The 24,205-nt window shown below is 36.3% G+C and overlaps 1 protein-coding gene across 3 annotated transcripts in view; it reads right to left on the reverse strand.

Annotated features, from left to right (window-relative positions):
• Positions 1 to 1,006: 1,006 nt before the first annotated feature.
• cnot2 (CCR4-NOT transcription complex, subunit 2) overlaps positions 1,007 to 24,205 on the reverse strand; it is a 124,982-nt gene continuing 101,783 nt past the window's right edge. Inside the window, exons 9-15 of one of the 3 annotated variants that reach the window (XM_039759942.1) lie at positions 20,039 to 20,159; positions 19,776 to 19,932; positions 17,454 to 17,515; positions 17,313 to 17,362; positions 14,097 to 14,197; positions 7,737 to 7,887; positions 1,007 to 2,220 (exon numbers count right to left, since the gene is read on the reverse strand). In XM_039759942.1, the coding sequence (XP_039615876.1) occupies positions 2,134 to 2,220; positions 7,737 to 7,887; positions 14,097 to 14,197; positions 17,313 to 17,362; positions 17,454 to 17,515; positions 19,776 to 19,932; positions 20,039 to 20,159 (729 nt within the window). In that variant the 3' untranslated portion in view covers positions 1,007 to 2,133. The remainder of the gene's footprint in view (positions 2,221 to 7,736; positions 7,888 to 14,096; positions 14,198 to 17,312; positions 17,363 to 17,453; positions 17,516 to 19,775; positions 19,933 to 20,038; positions 20,160 to 24,205) is intronic. The other 2 variants (XM_039759944.1, XM_039759943.1) reach the window with 2 other exon arrangements.

Raw genomic sequence — 24,205 nt, forward strand, 5'->3', positions numbered from 1 at the left:
CCTTTAACTGAAATCAGCAGCTCAAACTGGCATAACTAGCATGCAGCACAAACTGTAAACCTGAAGCTTAAACGTAACAGCAGCATTCAACTCTTGCACACCACTAAAGTTTGCTTAATTTGAGAAATATTATAAATGCTTCCTTGTAAACAGGAAAGCAGAACAGTGACAAAAGCAAATGTATATCAAACAAAATACTGCCACTTTGCTTAATCATTTTTTTAAACATGGATCAGGGGTAAAATTGTATGTAATTAAGTGCTATTGCTTGCTGTCAGTTTAATTCTACTAATCAATATAACTAAAAGGGCAGAAACACTATGAAAATAAAGTTCAAGTGTAAAAGAAATAAGAATAAAGTTAATGAACCTTAGATTAATTCTGCATTTGACAAGCACATAGAATGTTGCACACATGACAGGATAGTACTTTGTCGCAAGGGGAATTTAGCTTTTTACAGAAGGACAAAAAAACATAAAAAAAAACCCCACATAACACAACCACCACCACCACGCACACACACCAAATCAATAAATCAAGCATACTCACCGAACTCCAGCTTCTCTGAACAGCAGCAGTAGAGTGACTGCCCTTGTGTGACACCATTATGTACTTTGTTCTCATCAACCCCTAGTAGACCAAAATGTTATACAGTAAAAGCTGATGCTGAGAAATGTCTTTGCTCATAACACCTCAAAAGTTCATACTTACCTCTAGGCTGCCTGACTTCAGCAACGTTTTTCACTAAACAGAGCACTCAGTACTGATGATCCCAGCTCTTTTCTTTCTATTATTTATTGGATTGCATACAGATTTTTTTTTTCTTTTTACTTTAAGTGTTTGTTGTCCTTTATGCATAACCTCTCATGGTTAAGTCTCTAAACATCATTAGATGAATCCCTCCCTCCTTCTCCCACCAGAACAATCTCCATACATACCCAGCATTCACACCTCTCTCATAAGCTGCTTGATGAAAGGATGGCTTAAATCAAAGTCAACACTGCAATGAGGAGAGCTTTTCTACTTTATTACAAAGTGAAGAAGCTTGAACGTGGTCAGAAAATACAAGATTGTTTCTTTTTTTATTCTTTTTTTTGTTTTTCCTATGAAATGCTGCTCTTCAAACAGCCAGAGTGAATAGTCTCAGTTCACATCTTCTTTGAGTCCCATCATGTTCACTTGGGTATGGATGTCCTTGGCTGCTGAAAATCTGGCCTTTTTATTATTAAACTTTAAGTGCACAGGGGTGACTCTGTGGTCCCCAGACCAGCAGTTCCAGAATGTCCTGTTTCCATGTATTGCATCCATGCACACCTCCTAAAAATGAGGTTCAGCTGGGCAAGTATTTTCCAAAATAGATGTCATATATATATATAATATATACACATTCGTACATACATATCTTTATTTATGTGATGTCCAAAAATTAAAAAAATGTACACATTTAATACAAAATTGTAACAAAGACTGGACAGTGTTTTGCTCATTCTGGAAAGATGAAGCTCAGCAGATCACAACCATGGAAAAAACATCCAGAGGTTGTGGCATTAACGTTCACTTAAAGAGTCTTGCTTAAACTAGGCAGAATTACCCTTCAAAGTCTTTCAGAGACGTGGTGGTGAAAACTGGTACCCCATGAAGTTTAGCGGGATGAATAAAGGGAATAAGTCAAAAAATACAGGTCACTTATCTTTCCAAGCAAAATACAAGTTTCTCACATTAAAAATATTTTTTTTTCTTTATGAATAGTGCTATAATGAACTGTAAATTTACCTTCCTTAATACTAAGCACTGTGTGTGTGTGTGCCGTATTACCATTTTTTGGTTGCATTGTATGTAAAAGTTCTAAGTCTTTTTACAGACTGAAGTCTGTAAGACACTTTAATGAAAACCACACCTTGCTCCAACTATAACAAAAACGAAAGGGGGGAAAAAAAGAAAAAAAAAAGAAAAAAGTTGGGGTGTTGGGCATGACATATTTTGAAAGGCAGGACTATTGAAATGATGAACTCTCTTGCCTAAGTCAATTGCCAGATCCTCATGGAATAAAAACCAGGATGCCTGAGCCACATCAGTTCTGCAGTTTCAGTGAGTAATTTGCTGAGGCAGCCATACCCCTTGAACAGAAGTCTTTTAGAAGGCTTGCTGAGCTGGGTTATAGTTGAAGGTGGATGGCACATGAGGCCTTTCTTCGAGCTTGTCATATTCCAGGTGGAACTCCTGAAGGAAAAAAAAAAGAAATGCAAGACATTAACAAGGCTCTCATCTATGAAAGTAAAAATAAGTTTAATGAACGCATAAAGTATTTAAGTCATACTGGACTCCGATGAAGGTTAACTTAGGAAAAAACAGAGGTGCTCAACACTACTGTAGAATTAAATCAATTCCTTGAAAGAACCCACCACTTCCATCACATTCCAGCTACAGGTTTTGTAGCAGGACTGTCAAAATTAACACCAAATCAAAGCTATTGTCAGAACAGAATCTGGCTGGGTGCTTACACAACAAGCAAAAGTGAAAAGGTAGTGACATGCCACACAGTCATAAATATAGAGCTTTAGAAGATGATAGCTCAATTTCGCACATGCTACTGCAGTCACTCTGTTCACATTTTAAAGCTACACAGATGTTAATACTGACCCCAACCCCCCTAAGATTGCCTACATACTTTCATTGTCCCACACGATGATTGTGTTTTTGCTGACTTGATTGTTATATGTGGATAGAAAAAACATATGCTTTCCCACTCATGTTAAATGCGATTACTATCTTTTCTGACTAACCCCAAATGTTGGCACCATTATATCAAAATGCGAGTAAACATGTCAAGTGCCATCCGATCATGACACATATTAATACAGTTTTAAACTAATGTTTGGCTACAATTTTTCGCATGTGTCCTGCCTGTTGCTGTCACCAGACGTTATGCTCTGATGTGTGTTTTTTTTTTTTTTTTTTACACTCCGTGCGAATTGGATCAAATGGCTGCGGGTAGGTTTCCTAACAGGCTGTAATGTAGAAGTAAAGAAAACCTGATAAATAGGGCACACAGATTCAAGAAGCAAAAAGGCAGAATACAGGTTAAATCCTGTTATAGTGAATGCGAATAGTCAAGTCAAGTTGGGGAGCATGCACTGGTACAGTGTGTTGCCGCACTCACTACACAACAAAACAACTCGGGACCCCGGTTTGCAACCCCCCTAGGCAGTCCAGTCCCACCCTCCGGAAATGACCCTCTATCTGTCGCAGGCAGGTGTTACGTGGGTGACCACTTGGCCTGGTACAGCCACTCTGGTCCCCAACAAAGAGGATTTTACGAGCTGGATCACCCTTGGGGAAACGTGCCACATGGCCGTAGTGCCATAACTGACGCTCCCTCACAATGCAGGTAATGTGCATCATTTGGGACTCCATGAGCAACTGCTTATTCGACAGAGTCAAACCATTGGTACCCAAGGATTTTCCGAAGAGACACAGTACCAAAGGAGTCCAGTCTTCGTCTCAGCTCACTGGATAGCGTCAATGTCTCGCAACCATATAGCAAGACAGGAAGCAACAGGACCCTAACGAGTTGGACCTTCGTCCTTTTGCATAGATATCGGGAGCGCCACACACCCCTTTCCAGCAACCTAATGACCCCTCATGCTCTCCCAATCCATCTACTGACTTCATAGGAAAAGTCACCAGACACATGAATGTCACTGCCAAGGTAAGTAAACCTCTCAACAAGGTCGATACTCTTTCTGCAAACAGACACACTGCTGATGGCTGCGCCCAAGAGGTCATTAAAGGCCTGGATCTTGGTTTTTATCTAGGACACTCATACCCCTCGCTCAGTTTCTCGAGGGCCCCGATCAGAGCCTCCATTGACTCCGCGAAGATCACAGCATTGTCAGCATAGTCAAGATCTGTGAACCTCTCTTCGCCAACAGTTGCCCCATAGCCGCTGGACCCCACGCCCTTGCCCAAAACCCAGTCCATACAGACGTTGAACAGAATAGGAGCAAGAACACACCCTCGACGAACTCCATAATCAACTGGGAAAAAAGCAAAGGTCCTGCCTCCACTCCGCACAGCACTCACAGTACCAGTGTACAGGCCAGCCATGATCTCCAGCAACCTCAAGGGGATCCTGTGAATCCTCATGTTGTCCCCACAGGGCAGCTCGATCAACTGAGTCGAACGCTTTGTGAAAATCGGCAAAGGATTCAAAGAAACTCTGGCAAAATTCGAGTTTGCGCTCCATGAGAACCTTCAGTGCCATGATGTGGTCGATGGTAGACTTCTTAGGTGTAAAACCTGACTGTTCCGGTCACTGGTAGGTGAGAAAGTGATCATGGATCCTATTGAGGACGACCCTAGCAAGGACCCTACCCGGCACCGAGAGCAGTGTTATCCACCTGTAGTTGTTGCAATCCAGGCAATCATCCTTCCCTTTCCAGATAGGGACAAGTAGTCTCGTTTTCTAGTCAGCTGGGATAATGCCAGTCTCCCAAATAGAAGCAAAGATTGCTTGCAATGCCAGGACGACAGCCTTACCACCAGCCTGGAGAAGTTCACCCCGGATACCACAGATCCCTGCAGCCTTTTCCCCCCTCAGATGGTTCACCACCTTTGCAATCTCAGTGAAACTGTGTGGTTCAGAGTTAATTGGAGAATCAGCCTCAAGAACCGTGGACCCAGAGATATCCAACGTCCTAGCTGGAGGATCAACTTTGAACAACTGCTTAAAGTAGCCAGCCCAGCGGGTCACAACTGCAGTGTCATCCGTAAGGACCGTTCCATCAGCTGCCCTGACTCCGAGGAACAGATTCAGATGTGCGTAATGCTTTGATTCCTTTGTAAGCAGGACGAGGGTCGCTAGACCACAGATGGTTTGTCACTTGCTCACAGATTCTTCTAACAAATACCTCTATCTGCCCTCAGAGCCCTCACAGCCGTCCTTCTCAGCTCCCGGTACAGACCAGAATTGCCATTGAGCCACGTGTTGTGACTCCTCTCAATGATATTCAGAGTGCCCTACGAGATGAAACACCTCCTTCTGGGAACACCAACACAACCCTCAGCAACCGCCAGGGTCTTGTCACAGAAGGTCTCCCACATCACATTAGGATTGGCAGTCGTACCCAAATCTGAATGTTCCTCACAAAAACTGCGTGCAAACTCATTAGAAACAGCCTGGTGAATACTGAAGTAACGAAATTTTCAGAATAAATTCTTTTTGTGGGCATAAACAAACATTCATAGATCATCATGTTAAACAAATCTTGTTTTAACAAAACATAAATCTCACTATTCCGAATGTTTTTTTCAACCAAAAATGGCCACCGATGATAATGCAATGAAAAAAATACCTAATTCCAGTCCTACATTTTCCGCGGCAAGTCTCAGGAACCCTGCAAAGAAAGATAGTCGATTGTGAAATTTCCGGTCTCAGGCAGTCTTGGCAAGGCTTGGTGAGCATGCAGGAGCGACATTGTACACATAGCTAAATTGAGAGTTGGTGCTCCAAGTGTCTGTATAGGTGGTTGTGACATGTGTGGATACTGTACTGCTTGAGATTCAGAGCACTTCAAAATTTTCTTTGAGATGAACAAAAAAAATCTACTGACTTGTTTTCATTCTGTATTTTCAGACCTTTTTTCTATAAAAAAAAAAAAAAGTTACATCTAACGTCTCGTTATATTCTGTATTTCTATTATTACAAAAAGTTAAATCTAACGTCTCATTTGCATTCTTCATACCTGTATTTCGAAAAAAAAAAGTTACATCTAACAAAATTTTCAAATAAAATATTTTTTGCAGTTTAAAGGCTCGTTTATACTTTATGCTCAGAATGCATACGTGCATGCATCATGGCTACCGCACATTCCCAGACTTCATTTGATGCGTCCTCTCAGCACGTCCTCAGAAATTAATACACGGGAGTTGCAGCTCCAGAAAAAAAAAGTCAGGGGGTGCAGTGTGATAAAAGTTGGAATGTGACATCAGAGTTTCTGCTTACTGTTTATATGCGACAGAAAGTCACTTTGAGGATCCTAGGTATCGATGTGCGTGCTTCAATGTGTGATGAATGGTTTTATGTGGTGAAGCAAAATGCCGACATACAAATGCATTCGTGGTGCTTTTATATTCAAGTGTCGCATATTCCCCATCATAATGACACAATACATTTTAGAAGTCTCACATACCATCTTCTGTGATGTCTTTTATTACTATTTTTTTTTTGCATCTTCACAACAGCAACAGAATTGTACGGCACTGTATTTGAGCCACAGAGAAAAAAAAATGAAGGACAAAGTGAAAAAGTGTATTTTGTGATTAAAGTGGAAATTTCGGCTTTAATCTTGAAATGTCCACTCTAATCTCGTAGTTTATCATTAAAATAGAACGTCGTAAACGTCATCTTAAAACTGACCCAGTTATTAATCACTACTTGCACCTGGGGCTTTCTACTGACCTAAAAGCAGCGTCAAGCAGCAATAGATCACCACACAGAACACATTAAAATGTATGATAGTCCAACTCTCTGAATATTTAGAATCCTTAAGATTTATACTTGATATCACTTTCATGATGAAATGCATTAAAGTGCGTATGTTATATTTTACACATAAATCATTAATTTTGTTTAAATAATTTTCCCCATATTCGTTGTAACAAAATGTCCATTATAACTAAATATTTTTATGGTTCTGTGAGTTTCATTATAACGGGATTCCACCTGTATACGATTATGACGACAAGAGTTATACCCGTGAGTCTTTTTTTTTTTTTTTCTTTTTTCCCAAACAAATCAGGAGTTGGTTATTTCTCGAAATATTTCAATCCATGCTAGGTATATATAAGGTTATTTTTGGCCTTCAACAAATTGAGTTTGATACCCCTGCTATAAAATAAAAACTTAATACAAAAACACACTTTTTGAAGCATTATAATTCTAACTAAATTCATAACATAATTACTAAATTCATTTATAATCAGCTTCAACTGATGTACAGCAATTCAAATACAGTATTATTTTCAGGCTAATAAAAAGAATAAAAATCAAAGTTTAAGGCCCAAGCTAAATTTCTGCTCTGTATAAAATTTCTTTTTTATTAAAAACCTCTGGGAAAATAGGTTTTAATTTAATGATGGCTATTCATTCAGACATTTGTATGCCATATTTACAATGGTCAGTCTCATGCATATAAAATTAGCATAACAAAAATAAGAACTACTCAGCAGCTATGGCTATAATTTATACATTTACAGGACATGCTGAACTCTTAATTATTTAGCTAGCAAGTAAAATCTGGCACATTTTCAAAAAAGATGGCAGTCAACAAATGCTTTTACTTTTAATTAGATTTCCTGAGTATCTTTTTAACTTAAATGGTGAAGATCAAAAGAGCTTATTCAAGGTTAAAAAAAAGTCTGTCTTGGTCAATCGAAGTTTCAGCCTTTTCATCAACAAAATTTTAATTAAGATGTGTAGATATTTGATAACTTCTGTGTACTTATAAGGAATATTAAACAATTGTATTGACAGAAAAACAGTTTTCACTCTAAAATTAAACCTTTTGTTGCTGGATCTAGTCTGAAAAAAAAAGATTATCAACTGTAGTCGAGTTATGTTCTTTCAAGTTTGTTCCAGCATTAATGCATAACATATTTATATATTCCTTTAATAAAACAGAGCATTGGTAAATAAATATTAGTGGAAAAAAGGTAGTGGATACTCAAACCAATACCTGTACCTTAGCTACCTTCCTCCAGTTAAGACAGTCAAAGAAGTAATATGTCCCCCTCTCATAAGAATTGGTCTTCATTGTTGGCTCCATGCCAGGTGCTCGAGTTATCCATACTCGCTCTTCTTTGTGGTACCTCCAGTCTCTGTTAAATCTAAAAACCAGAAATAATTTAGCACAAACAGGTTTTAGAGCAAATGTGAAACGAAAATAAGGAGTAGTCAATTTACTTCTTGAATTTAAAGCACTGAAAAATACAGCATGTTCTGTTGGAAACTCGAATCAAGTCTTCCTGCCTAAGTCTATGATAGTGGATTGGGGACACTGAAGGAACAACATCATACACTGCTTCTGTAGAGTACAGTCCTCTCCAATTTTCAATAAAATCAGCACTGACAGTTGAGTGAGTCACTCGGTGACAAAGGTGGGGAATTAATCTATGACCTAGTGATAAATACAGTTCAGTGCCCACAGACAAAATAATTCAGTAAATTAAATCATTTGTGTACATCCGGAGAGCATTCAGTCAGAATGAGTCCGGGTTTCCAGAAATATCAGAAACACCCATCAAGTTTTACACACGTTTCCACAGAGGACAATGAAACTGTGGCACTAACACCTCAAATCATGTGGAGGAAGTGAATACTGTACTTGCTCATTAATACTGAATTACATGCAAATAAATAGCTAAACACTACCTTTTTCATTTGTAAATGTAAAGGTTTTTTTTTCTTTAATTAAATCACAAACAAGAATCAACTAATAAGTGCTTATAAGTCCGTTCCTAGTTTCATTGCAGTGCACAAACAGATCTTTATATGGGGACTAGCTTCTGATAACAGTGTTAACAGGGTTCAATATAACAGCTATATCAAACAAACAGTCACTTCTAAAGTCAATAAGGAATAGTTCCTTGACGCAAGGAGAGTCGTAATTGTATCTGACTTCAAAAAGACAAAAGGTAGTTGGCAGAAAGCCATATATTTAACAAAGTAAACATAATTAAAGAGTTAAAGTGAGATATGAGACTCTGCTTCCTTTTACAAACACATCTTCCTTTGAAGTACTGATGAAAGCCTACCAATTTCAGACATGGACAAATCCCAAAGCACAACCAAATGTGCAACTAGCTTTAATAGGTCTAATACTGAATGAATTCGCCATATGGGAACAAATAAGCCTGATGTGAAAACAATACGACATGAGCTCACAAGACAGAAAGAAGCATAAAAGAAAAGCTAAAAAAAAAAGAATGGCGAAACGAGCAAAAAGAGTCAAAAGGAAAAAGAAAGAAAGAAAAAAAAAACCGTGATAACTAAAACATGATTTGTGCAGGAAACAATTCTTTCACGTAAGCCAGCCAACTACGAGAACTTCATTTAGTTTTAAGAGCAGTTAGTTTCACTGCTTTGACATTTTAGTTGCATATCTGCTTTCCCTTTTTAACAATTAATACTGTTAAAATAATATAGTTTAAAATTTAAATTTGAAGGATGATTTTCAATACATGGGAAAATGTTTAGAAAACTCACCAGATTAAAGTTTTTATTTTAAAATTTTTTATCAAACTTAATTTTAGAAATAAGGTAATACTAAAAAGTGAAACACAAGCAATCTGAGATTAATAAGCATATATTTTTTTTAGTCTATTGAAAATGTACAACATTTACCTGTAAACTTAAATCTTTATAATACAGTTGGCCGTTGTGATTCATGTATTTACCATTTGTGGATCTGCCTAATAGCAGATTGATCATCAATAATTAAATGGAAATGTATTTTCTGATTTTTGAGACCTATTGCAGTAAGCTACAAACAATGCGTGCAAGCTAGAAAATATAACTAGAAAATATAAAAAGTGCTAGTAAATCATAAATTAATAAAATGTGATATTAATTATTTTTATAGTTTATTACCATAAATATACAAAGAAAATTTGGCAAAAAAGTCAATTTTCTAAAGAACTGATGAACTACGCAGCCCCTCTCTCTTACCAACTCTTGAGTTTTCAGCCCTGCAGCCACAGAGTGAAGAGGGCATAGAAACCTCCCAAAGCTTCTCCAGGCTTTCGTCCGGCTCCCTGAAGTCTGTTCAGCAGTCTGGTGCTCCACCATGTATACCTTTCCCTTGATTCAGCAATCACCTTTTCTATGTTTCCTTTTGTTTTTATGTTCTGCGTTTCTATCCTGCACACTGACCCTGCCTCCTTTAATGCATTGCATCGTACTCAGCTGGTGCCTGAGTAATTGCCACGCTACTTTCGGTTGGCAACACTAATTACCACTTGAAGGTATGTGTGCGTCCCATACCAACCCACTCCAAAACACAGAATGTGCCACCTTTAAAAAGGAAAAATAACTAAAAATAATTCTGACCCCACCGCATTCAATTCACAACAGGGCCCAAAATGTATTCACCAATTTTCTCATTCTGTGAGGGATAACTGTACTCTACACATTCACAATGTACTGTATATTTAAAGCTCATACAATTTGCAAGCTGAAAACTACATCAAAATTAAAAATAAGATTAAATGTACTTATCTAAAATTGGTTGTTTTACACTTGGATTCATTTTTCAATTTCTGCTTACACAGATTCAAAGCTACCTCTCACAACTGAAATCTCTCCAAGGCTCATAGCTCAAATAAATTGTTTTTTCATGGGTCACAGCACTGGCAGTTACTGGCATAAACTAAAGTACACAGTTTCACCTGGCCCTGAGCCAACTCATGACCCGAGATTCAATGACTACCCAAATGCAACAAAACCAAAATATTTGCACATTAGAAAAAAAAAAAAAAACCTATCGGGTATGTACATACATACTGGCATATTTTATCCTCCATGAAAATATTTTAGCTTCTATTAGAGAAAATACATAATACTTGTGTGAAAGGATAACATGAATTTCCTTCTATTTTTGAAAAATGTCCCCTTTAACTTAACAGCATTAATTCACCACTGAAAGAAGCCATCTGTAGGAACAAGACCCATTTGCAGCAATTGCTCAAGTCACACGATTTTGTGTGGCACCTGCTTCGACCACAGCGTGTATCTTTTCATTGTATGACAGCCCAGATAACTGCCCCACAGTGTAGGCCAATTTGAGTTGGAAAATGTACCCTAATCCACTACATGTGATTCTGCAGGTAGAATGGAAGGAAAAACACACCAATATCACATACATGTGGGTGCAGTCATTTTATGTAAAACATGTCCTGGCTCTTAGATTGAGACTTTGGAGCAGAGTGGCAGGGTAGATGCAGTGTTAGTAATGTGCTATTCATTGGGGCTTAATTTAGTATGGAGTCTGTGGAGGTGCTTGCATTCAACTGTGAAAAATACAGAGACTGTGGCAGGCTAAGAATGAACAAAGATGAATATATATAAGTGGGCTTTGAGTATTTGAACAAATACAAAAAGCTTAAAAAAAAGGACTGTATTTGAGCAGCTTTATATATAAAAGAGTTTACGTGCTCATAATGCAAAGTAAAAGAAAATAACAGGTTTTTGTATTCCTGAAGAAAGCTAGTCATAAAAGGCAACTCTAAGACGTTTTGATTATTTTTTGATTGTAAAGTACTGGAAGTGAATGTAGCTGTAACAATACAGGCCTGTATTATAAAAAAATGAACAAAATATTTTAAGAGTGAAATTACAGCACTTGTACATATTAATTAAAATGCATCACAGTAAGATATTGCTGTTAGTTTGGTTTAGTGTAATACGACTTCGCACTTTGTTAATGTGATGACTTAAGATAAAATTTCATTTCTTTTCTGTGAATACGACTATATATAATACACAGAATGTTTGACTTATGAAAATACTATTAACACAGTGAGGTATAAAATTGTTATGTTTTGATATTAGGATTTTTATTTATTATTGTCATCTTGGAAACATTCATAGCTATTCATATGTTCAACTCAGAGATCATGTGTGGTACTTCATTTGAGAATTCATTTAACCTGGATCATAGCTTTCAGCCATAAAGTGTGTAAAGTCACCTCAAATGCAATTGTGTTAGAGTGAAAGGCGGCTGGTCCAACTCATCATCCAGACTCGTAAGTGGGAAGGAAGTGAAAGAATTAGCTCAAAAGACATGCACATCCATTTTCTGTTTCATCTGCCTAAAGATTGTTGTAATTAGGAGCCAGAGCCTCAGTCTGCCACAGGACTGTTCTTTAATTTAGAATAATATAAGCCACAAATAAAAGATTTAAATAAGACAACCTAGTTGCTGTCAAAGGCCATCAAAAAAAAATCTCAACACAAGTTAGGAGGGTACAGAATTTAAAACAATTATTAAAGTCAGATTAAGTTAAACTAAATGATTTGTTTTCATTATCAAGACAGAGAAGAAAAAACATGAAAAATAGTGGTGGTCAGGTATGCTATGCAAAGTATGTTACTATCAGTTTACACATTATTTATATGTGAACTTACAAAGCAGAAGCATCTGCAGTGTTAGGTAAAATTATGAAAATTATTTGCTGACAATGGAGACAAGAACATGAAAAATACCGAATTGAACTAATGATTATTCAGTCAGCACATCTGCTTTATTAAACTGGCCAAAACTAAAAACTTGGAAAATGAAAAAATAAATAAGAAGACGACAAGAATATGAAAAATATCAAATTGAACTAATGACTATTCATTCAGCACAGTTGCTTTATTAAACTGCCCAAAATTTAAAAAATAATAATAAAGAATAATAATTACATTTCTATAATTATTTTCTCACTACTCAAAGTAGTTTACACAGGCAGTGGGGAACCACTTTTAACCACCACCAGTGTGTAGCACCCACCTGGATGATGTGACAGCAGCCAATTGAACCAGTAAGCTCACCACACATTAGATGGTGAAGGCGTGGAAGAGACAGTTAACCAGTTAGAGACAGGTGATGATTAGGGGACCAGAATGACCAGGTCATGGTGGGTAATTTAGCCAGGACATTGGGAAATACCCTACTCTTTTGAAAACATACCCAAGGAATCTTTTATCACCACCGAGTCAGAATGTGTGTTTTCCGTCTCCTCCAAAGGATGGAGCCAATTTTTATAGCACAGTGTCCCCCTCTCTGCACTGGGGCATTGGGATCCCCACAGAAAGTATGCACCCCCTCATGGTCTCACTAACACCTCCTCCATTATTTAAAATTTTAGTAGGACAATCACCATAAATTTAACCACTATGGAAATGTACTTCTTCCCTTCTTCTGAACATTAAATTCTACAAAAAAATGTAAAATCAAACAGATTTAATGAAGAGATTTAATTAAAAAAAAATCATACAATTGTTTGCTATGTCTTGCAGGTTACTTTAACTGCAAAACTTTTTAATCTGTAATGACTGTAAACTAAATTAAGCACACATCACCACATGATTGCCAAAGTATCACACTACTTTCCAATTTACACTACATTAACTGCATTTTCATAATTATAATGTAATATACGCATAAATGATCTATTTAAATGTGGATTAAGAGAGGAGTGCCCCCCTCCAAAAACATCTGAATACAAGGGTTGATTGAAATGCTTTGAGACTGACTGCACTACATTTATAGTACACCAAACATAGTACACTGTACAGTAGTTCTTTGTCTGTCTTGCACTTGTCCTATGTTTATGCATATACTGTGCCACAGCCCAGGGAACTTTACTTCATGCCACTGTATGCTGCAATACTGTGTACGGATGGTATGACAACAAAGCCACTGACTTATCTTGTGTGTGCTGTGGCTTTGCGGTAGTGACTGTATATCACTAGTAGGATCAGTTTCTGTTTAGTCCTGGAGATGTCTCATCAAACAGTTTAACCCCTATGTTGTACTGATAGCCACAAGTGATGTTGCATTAAGTGCGAGATTGAATTCTATTTAAAGCTTGGGAAAAGTAGTCAAGAGACATTTTAAATATTTGATGCCATATGTACAGAGTACAGTGAAATTCTTACTTGCATGTGTGACCAACATGCAACACATCGCCACTCTCCAGAGCCAGGATCAGCAATAGATACTACAGAAAGACAGATAGACAGACAGATGTTGAATCAAGTATATGAGACAGTGAGTAGGACAATATTATTTATGTAGTAAAAGTATTTAAAAGATGGAAATGAAGGAAATTTATCTGATTAAAAAAATACAAAGCTGTGACCACTGCCGTGATGATGTCAATAAAATTTGCTGCTGTACATCTTGAGAAAATTTTGAAGAGTTGCAAGAAGTGTATAGAGTATGAAGGATGGTAGTTTGGAAAGGTCCTCAACTCCATAGAATCTTCAGATGACAGATACAGTCTCAACACCTTTCAATCAACCCATGTACTTAATGGTGTTTGATACGTACAGTTCCACTGCTGCCAACAGCTGTAAAAGGTCTCCTCCATTCATGTAGTACAGGTAGAAAAGAAGATCTTCACCATATCTGGAAAGTTTTATTGCAGCCAGCTGTGTACACAAACATAAAATAAAGAATTCAATAAACAAACATCACAATGACGGAAACATCAGTTAACAGCGGATAAAAAGTACTTATAAAACAAATTTTTTGTTAATATCGATTGATGAAAGGAGAATTCTTTAGCTTGTCTATGTGCAACATCATATACAAGTAGGAAAAATTTTCGAAATAAGAATCTAGTGGTGTAAAGAGCACATAATACTGTTTGTCAGTGTGGAGAGATATATCCGGACATGATGACAAATGTGAATGTCCAGTACCACAAAATATCTTAGTCGAAGGAGACCTTTTAAATTAGAGACATGAAGAAAATAGGAAGAATGTCCTGAGGCTGATAGAGTGGAGTGTGAGGAGTAATCTCCAGATTACAGGAAAGCGACGATTAAGGTCTGGATGAAAACAACAAAAGTGTCATATGGGCAGGTGTATACTGAATTGTGTGACTTTAGCAACCACTATACTTGGGTCTTGTTCACAGGGATGGCTTCACACAGTGTTGGTCATGGAGTGAGAGGAAGATGAACACCGATTTAAAAGAACGGCTTAGTGTAAAGGTTACAGGTGTTTAGGAGCAACAGACCAACATGACCTGAGTAATGTTTTCTGAAAGTTAAAAGGATGATTGAATGAAGAGGTGCAAAAAGATGGCAGTGAAGGATATCAGGGTAAGTGGAGGAACCAAAGAAATGGTGGTATCAGATGATATAAACAGAATTTATGTCTCCCTAAAGAACAAGAAAGAAAAAAATTTGTGGATTAAGAGTGCAACAAGCTAACCTGGGTAAACCCAGACAAATCACCACTAAACCAGTGAAGATGCAGATGAAAGGAACAGCATACAGCTTCATCAATGATTAAAACGTTTTCTTTAACAAATACTTAGTTATAAAAAATGATAGTGTAATTATATTGTGTTTTCAAATTTCTTTTAAAATAACTAATACTTGAAAAAGTACGCAAAGAAAAATACAAACAAGGAGTTTAAAAACAGTCTGCATTATGTCAACAATATATAAGCCAAAATATTTACTCAGGATACAAAGTATTATAGATTCTACAGAATTATTATTTAAACTGTGCATTTGACAATATGCTGAAAATTACTTCAAAACTTCAAAATGGTGGCAGTGTAATACACTATAAGAGTTCTGAAATGGGGAAAAAAATGATAGGTTATCCATTTAATACTATCTTCACTAGCTTTCATTCACAGTGGTCACATAATTTTGATTAATGTGTCCAAAAATGTAACATATAAACAGGGGCACACAATTAAAGAGGCCTAAATAAGTGTATATTATGGTTACTTTAAAAAAAAAAGTATTGTGTTTTTCTTGGAATTTTACCAGTCAGACACATATATTTTGCATGAAAAGAAACTTAACAAAAATGTAAAATATGACTAACGCTGAATAGGTAAGGAGTGCTCACAGAAAGGAAATGAAATCTTAAATATAGAAGTCGTATTTGATACAGATCCATTTATGGGTTACAAATTTGAATCTGAAAGTTTAAAAAAAAAACACATACCTTTCTAGTATAAAGAAAAAATTACTATAATTATTTATTTATAAAATAAACATTGTTAAAATAACATTATTAGGGTGTTTATCAATTAGTGTTTTTTATTTAGGATGATCCAATAAAGGTGATCTATGTCACATTGAAATAGGCAGTCCGCGACGAAGACAGAGAGAGAGAAATTATTATATATATTTACTTAAGTTTTCTGCTATTTTTTCCTGCCTCTCTTACAGGAAACGTTTTGAAAACACAGTATTACTTTCTCATCAATCATACATAAAGAATTTGTAATTGTTCACAAAATGAGTTTGATATGTTATGGACTGCTTTTTTGTTATTAATCCAAAGAGGCCAGCATTTATTTATAAATATGTATTCCTGTTTCAATTTTTCCATCTGTTTCACAGCTGAGCCCTTATCAAGGGAGGTTTTGGGAGATTCCTGATTGGGACAACTTAACCATCGATCAAAATACTATTTATGTCTCATTTTATGTGCACATTCAGTAGATCAGACTCAAATACGTTTTATAGCACAGTTGCTGAAGATGCTTTGCTGCATGAAGTCTTGTTATGACATGTGTAATGTAACCTTTAAGTCATCCTGCTCTTTTCAATTCATGCAATCAAAAAGAAACTGGCATAAAATAAGTCTTTTTATCAATGTATCTTTCTGTTTGCTTTGTTTTTGAGATAACAGAATTTACTCTATTAACTTTAGGCTACACTTTAGCCAATATTCTTTTTTAATGTCAACAGAAATTACTGTAAATAAATCTGCCTTTGCCAGTCACTTAAGCACTAAACCTTCCACAGCATACTCTTATTATTATTACTTCTTCGCATGATAAAAAAATTGAGGTATTTAAAAGGAGTGTTTCACATTTGTGGGTATTATGTATCCAAAGATAATTAAGCAAGAGAACTGGAATCACAAAATACTTGATGTGTTTATAAACACTGTATCAGACATTAATTTCTGCTTAGCGGGACCTAAGACTGAACAAACTAAAAGCAATAAGAGTGAACTTGCAGCTGAAGTCCTGCATCTGCAGCTGTGCTCCAGGACAAAATCTGTCCTATAGAGAATAAACGGAAGCATGAATGATTGGGCTCTTAACATGCAGGATTGCAGGTCAACCAATGTTGATAATTACTTTTGTTTTGTTATAAATATGTGGGTTGGCCATTAGCAGCACAACCAAGGAACACTGAACTGTTGAAACAGTCAATCTAATGCAAATTAAATAAAAGAGAGAGAGAGAGAGAGAGAGGATCTAAAAAGTACCTGAGTTTAAACTACATATGAATGTGGCAATGATACTGGGATGTGTGGTGCTAAATATAAGAAATTAGGAAGGGGCAGAAAAAATAGCTTTGCCAAACCTAACATACCAAATAGGCTAACAGATGGAAGTTTTTGAATTTTTGTCAAACTGAATCAAGATGCACTGCTGGACTAATAAGCTATGCACTAGTGTTCAGAAAAAGACCAAAATACAACATATACTAAAAACCCTGATAAATCTGTGAAAGCATTTGTTAATTTAGAAACTTTAGTCTTCTCTTTAAATCTTACCTTATCCCTTATGTGAATGTTTGTTAAATACTCGGATGGTACATGGAAGTCTAAAACAATACAGAAAAATAGCTCAGTGCACAAATACAGTAAACACAGGTGAAGTATTGCAGACTATAACTTAAAGCACATTCCTCCTACCTATATCTTGAGGTCGACAGGGCGCAGATGCCCAAGGTGATGCAAATTTGGGATAAAGGTTTCTGCAGAAGAATAAAAAGAATACATCTGAGCTGAATGCCATGACACACTGAGGGATCGATCTGTTCTTTACTACAGAATACTATGAAAAATTGGATCAGCTTCTTGTAATAAGTACAAGCAGTGCTTTGTACCACAAGTAATTATTTCATGTACCTTTATAAAAATAGAAACACCTCTTTAACTCTTTATCAAAGTCATCAATGCCAAAACTACTTAAATAGGATAATGCTAAAATACTGACATACACATGTATGTATACACATATACTTACATATATACACAAACATATATAATATATGCACACATATATACACACTGAGACAGATGTGGACATATTTGTCTCCAAGAAAAATATCCCGTTCCCCCCCCCCGTTGTCTCTGAAATAACTTGAAACTGTCAAAAGTAATTGGCACCCATCATTGTTTATTCTGTATTTAGCAAAAATCACTTTGCTTTAGCGTTTTGAATAAACAGAATATTTCAAACACCACAAACAGAAATGGCATGAACAACAATGATGGGACCCTTCACCTAATATTTAGCTACACAATCCTTAGCGTCAAATCACTGTAAACAAGCAATTTCTGGAGCTGTGTCAGCTCTAAAAGGTGCCTTCTCCAGAGACAGCATGTTTCAGCTATTTTCACAGATGTTCAATAGGATTGAAATGAGGGATCATAGAAGGCCACTTCAGAATATTTATATATTTTGTTCTTAGCCATTCTTGGGTGCATTCCGCTCTGTGCTTTCGGCCATTATCCTGTTAGAGGATCCATGACCTGCAACTGAAACTGGTTTCTGACACTGGACAGTATGTTATGCCCCAGAATGTCTTGATAGTCTTAAGATTTCGTTACTCCTTGCACAGACTCAAGACACTAAATGCCAGATAAAACAAAGCATTCCCAAAACATAACTGAACTCTCCTCCATGCTTTGCAATAGTTACGGTGTTCCTTTCTTTGAAATGTTAATTTTTTCATCTATTGACATAGAGCTAAGGCAAATTGTCAAAAAGGTCCAGTTTTGTCTCATCTGTTCAAAGGATAAATTCCAGAATCGCTTTTTTATGTTTTTCTTTCAACAGTGGAGTTCCTCCTGGGTCTTCTTCCTTTGAGCCCATTGTCACTCAAAGACAGACAGATAGTATGATCAGACACTGAAGGACTTTGACCTTGGAGTTCTGCTTGTATTTAATTGAAGGGAATCGATTTTCCTCTAGTTGTTGCATCCTGGGAGGTTGGACCTTAAACACCTTAGTGATTTTTGCAGTTGTCACAGGAACATCAAGCTGCTTTGAGATGGTCTCCTAGCCTTTGCCTTTAACATGCTTGCCTATCATTTCTTTCTGATGTCCTTGGACAACGCTCTTCTTTGCTTACTCCATGTTCAGTATGGGACATATATTGATATATATATGATTGAAGACACGTGTGATTGCTAATTAAAGAAAACAGCTTGAAAAACCATTATAATACAGTTTTTTATGATGACTTCTTGGGGGATGTATTTGTGTAAGTCAAGGCATCAGTTTTTTTTGTTTTTTTTTTTATTTATGGAACACATAAATTGTTCAAAATATATCAAGGCAAACAATGTTACAAGAAACACAATAACTTGTTTTCTGCACAAATAAATGGCTTCCCCACACATGGAAACACATCCAACCTCTTGCCATCAGACCCTGCCTGTCCTCCCAGTAAGACTGAGATGTGTTTACTGTAATGAGTGCACAGAATTAGAAGACTGTTACCATTAACAATGTAAAAGGTCATAGAAAATTTCTCTGTCTACCCTGAACCAGCCAGATCCCAAAAAGCCATGTAAAGTCCATCACCAGTGAAGCTAAACTAAAAACTAGGCTCAAATAACACCTTCTCTGGCAAGGTACCTACCCAGTTTAAGTATTTAACTAGTTTAAACACAAGACACCCCTAAGATTTTAGGAATAACAATCCCAAAAAGCTATTACAAAACTACAGCGCATTTTCATCCTCTTTCTCTTTAGCATTTCCAGGATTAACTATGGTTAAATGTTCATCTGTGATCTAGTAAAATAATCTTAAAAATACTACAAAAAAATATTGATATCTTTATGGAAAATAGCATTTATAGAACTTAAATGAACTACAAAGTCAGCAAAATTTACAAACTTTGTATGAATAATCTCCAATAAAGCAAAGCTGGCCTGAAGAGTACTACATGGTAGAAAGAAGAGTGAATGAGATGGTAGATGCCAAAAATAAACACTGGACTTACTCTGGAGAATTGAGATTGAGACCTAGTGTTGTCAAATCGCTGCCTAATGCAAGGTGCACCATTCCAGGGTCTGTTTCGGCTGCCCGGATGAATGTTAAGAGCCCAATCATTCCAAACTGATCTGTTACCATCCCTGAAGGAATGTTTGTTACCCGTCCTGCAGATATAAGGCGAGACAAAGTCATGAATTATTATACTAGAAAGACAAGTTTCAAACAACCACCAGAACAAATATTACAATTATTTTTGATATTGTCACTCACCATCAGGTAACACCTGAATCCCCTTCTTTTGCTGGTTGTTGTTTTGCGCTGTAGAACTTTTGTCCCCGGGAAATTTGGGCCCATCCGTACTAGATGTATTCTTGTTCGATGAACTCAAACTCTAAAAAATAAAACCAAGAGAGTGTGCCTAAGTGGAAAGAGGTAAATAATTAAGAGAGATTTATTTAGAGATAACTTTTTTAATTATACATATGCTCAAAACATCCATCACTCTGGCTTTTGCAAATGTTTACTTATTACCTCTTACACACTATACACCTTTTTCTGTTTTGTCAGAGGAGGACAGCCATCAAAAAGATTAGGTTTATGTGATCATGGAGAAGGGTGAAGCTTTGGAGGGACCCAAAACCCGACTCTGTTATGGAATCTTCCTGAAATAATCATGTGAGAAGCAAGCTGGAATTTGTTCCAGGTTTTCAATCATTATCATTAGGAAAAGACTACACTTTTGAAATGCATTCCAGTTCCAGAAAGTCACAGCTGAGCTCCTCAATCCACCCCAATGAAGCTTGCCTGAAAATAAAAGCACTCTAGATTCCAAACTATTTTAAACATTATGGACATTTTTCCTCTACCTCATACGTAGAACAGGAATGTTCTGTCCGATGACAAGGTTATAGCTTTCCACTTGAACATGGTAATGCAATGGGCTAAAAAATATCAATCAGCTGTCTGGCATTTACTTACACAAGCTCCAAACCATATAGTGATTGCTCCTGCATTTTTACTCCATTTATACCATTAGCATGAAAAATCAGACAGCTGCATACCAGTCAAGATTTCATAACTGTGCACTCATTTGAACTGCCAACATGGTCCCCCAACAGCTCTCCTATAGCACCTTTAGCCAAGGTTCACTCCCTCAGTGTGTGCTACAAGATGCTACTGGGGACATTTTTATTCACATCAATTGACTGTATACTTTCTGCTGTTATCATTCTTAGTTTCATCTTAGGCTGTTAAAAATGAGCCTTATGGTAATTTTTCTATTTTATGTTATTACTAGTAGTAATTAGGGCTTACATTCCACAAGTCATTTTGCTCTTCCCATGGACCAGATTACACTGTATCATGATAGTACATAAAGGAACAGGGACCGCAAGAAATAATTTTAAACTGCCATCCAAATAAGTATGCAGTAGTAATAAACAACCATATGAGATGAACAATTTATTAAAAAAAGAAAACATAAATCAAAACAGACCATAATGCTGCTGACTTGCACTTGAACATACTGTACTACCATCTGCTGTACACCAGCACTAAAATTGCCTGCTGTACTAAATGTGAAATATCACTGCTTTTGCTATTTATTAAAGCTTTAATTGTTTGAAAATACTCTGCATACTGCAACTCTTTGAACTCAGTTTACATAACCACTCTGTTTTGACAAGATGGTACTTAGTCTACCAAAATCACCCCTTTAGCATCTGAAACAGTGGTCACAAGCTTCCCCTGCTAAAAGCGGTAACATTAAACTTCTTGCAAGAAGCCAGATGATGCAATTGCAGTAGCCATTTTCTGATCTCCAGCTCCAAATGGTATATGTGCGTTTCATCCCCTTAAAAACGGAAACTGGAAGAGCAGCTAAAACCAAAATTGTAAAACACCCAAGTCATGTAATAGACTGGAGTAGTATTTGGTATGCTTTAAAGGTTATCAAACAGTTTCACGCAACTAAACAAAATAGTGTTAAAAAATTGTGTAGGTAGGTCTATTCTATTTGAATGTAATCCTTCTGAATATGTGCTCTTGGGAAACATTTAAATACTGTGTTAGGCCAAGTTGCTAAAGTCTGCTAATGCTGCCAAAAGGAAACATACAGTATAAATAATAGAACCCCAAAGTCCAATCATTAGCAGTTACCCCATCACAACATTTTAGAGAAAAGAGATAAGATTTAGTGAGGATTAAAAACTTTCTAAAGCCTCATTATAGATTTCTGAATAAACTCTTTCCTTTAGCACCATGGCTGCTTCTCTCTTCATAAGTCTCTACTTGAAACACATTTTTTTTTTAAATACTTTAGAATTCACCAGTACAAGGTTCTTATAGTTTTGCCTTTTTATATTATAGTTAATAAATAGTTTTTATTTCTATATTATTTCTGATGTTACTTGGAAATTCAGTTTAGTTTCCTTCATCATGTATTTTTAGTTTAAATTTAGGTTTTATTTCATAAAGATATTTCTATTTTATTTTTACATATATATTAATTTCAGTTTAACTAATTACGATATGGTTAAAGAACGACTATGAAGTTCAGTTTTTTGTCATAATCAGATGGAACTGTACACTTAACAGGTTTACTAAGCTTACACTACATGGTTTACTATCTAATATTATTTTTGTCTGATAGAAACAAACATAATCAAAACCAGATACCGAATATGAACAATTTTAGAAAATATTTTACATATATGTCATTTGTGCTGAACAAATGTGTGCTGACTGTTGGCACATTTCATTGGTTTTTTCTTTTCATGCTCATAATGGGTCAATTTGTGATGAAATTTAGGTGAATTTTAAGGTTTCATTTTTTTTTTGTTTGATTTTTACTTAAAATTTTTACAGCACTCAACATATCTTGCTCCAAGACAATGTGGTTACTGTTCTTTATTTACTTCCAGCCATATTGATCTCTGATTCCAGCTCAGACACATACAATTTCTAGACAGAACTTTGCCACTTAAAGACCTGCAAAGATATCACACATAAGAAAATACTCTACTGTGTTCTGACAGGTGTGAAAAAGAAAATCATGGGGGCTTATGAAATATACATATATATATACATATATATATATATACATATACATATATATATATATATATATATATATATATATATATACATATACATATATATATATATATACACATATATATATATATATATATACACATACATATATATATATATATATATATATATATATATATATATATATATATATATATATATATATATATATATATATATACACACACATCACACAGGGCCATGTAGGTTTGGATTTTTTTTCTCCCTAAATAATAAAAACCATCATTTAAAAACTGCATTTTGTGTTTACTTGTGTTATTTGACTAATGGTTAAATGTGTTTGATGATCAGAAACATTTTGTGTGACAAACATGCAAAAGAATAATAAATCAGGAAGGGGGCAAATAGTTTTTCACACCACTGTATATACACTCACCTACAGGATTATTAGGAACACCTGTTCAATTTCTCATTAATGCAATTATCTAATCAACCAATCACATGGCAGTTGCTTCAATGCATTTAGGGCTGTGGTCCTGGTCAAGACAATCTCCTGAACTCCAAACTGAACGTCAGAATGGGAAAGAGAGTTGATTTAAGCAATTTTGAGCGTGGCATGGTTGTTGGTGCCAGACGGGCCGGTCTGAGTATTTCACAATCTGCTCAGTTACTGGGATTTTCACGCACAACCATTTCTAGGGTTTACAAAGAATGGTGTGAAAAGGGAAAAACATCCAGTATGCGGCAGTCCTGTGGGCTTAAAAATGCCTTGTTGATGCTAGAGGTCAGAGGAGAATGGGCCGACTGATTCAAGCTGATAGAAGAGCAACTTTGACTGAAATAACCACTCGTTACAACCGGGTATGCAGCAAAGCATTTGTGAAGCCACAACACGCGCAACCTTGTGGCGGATGGGCTACAACAGCAGAAGACCCCACCGGTACCACTCATCTCCACTACAAATAGGAAAAGAGGCTACAATTTGCACGAGCTCACCAAAATTGGACAGTTGAAGACTGGAAAAATGTTGCCTGGTCTGATGAGTCTCGATTTCTGTTGAGACATTCAAATGGTAGAGTCAGAATTTGGAGTAAACAGAATGAGAACATGGATCCATCATGCATTGTTACCACTGTGCAGGCTGGTGGTGGTGGTGTAATGGTGTGGGGATGTTTTCTTGGCACACTTTAGGCCCTTAGTGCCAATTGGGCATCGTTTAAATGCCACGGGCTACCTGAGTATTCTTTCTGACCATGTCCATCCCTTCCTGACCACCATGTACCCATCCTCTGATGGCTACTTCCAGCAGGATAATGCACCATGTCACAAAGCTCAATCATTTCAAATTGGTTTCTTGAACATGACAATGAGTTCACTGGACTA

Source organism: Polypterus senegalus, chromosome 8 (assembly GCF_016835505.1).
Source record: "Polypterus senegalus isolate Bchr_013 chromosome 8, ASM1683550v1, whole genome shotgun sequence".
NCBI lineage: Eukaryota > Metazoa > Chordata > Cladistia > Polypteriformes > Polypteridae > Polypterus > Polypterus senegalus.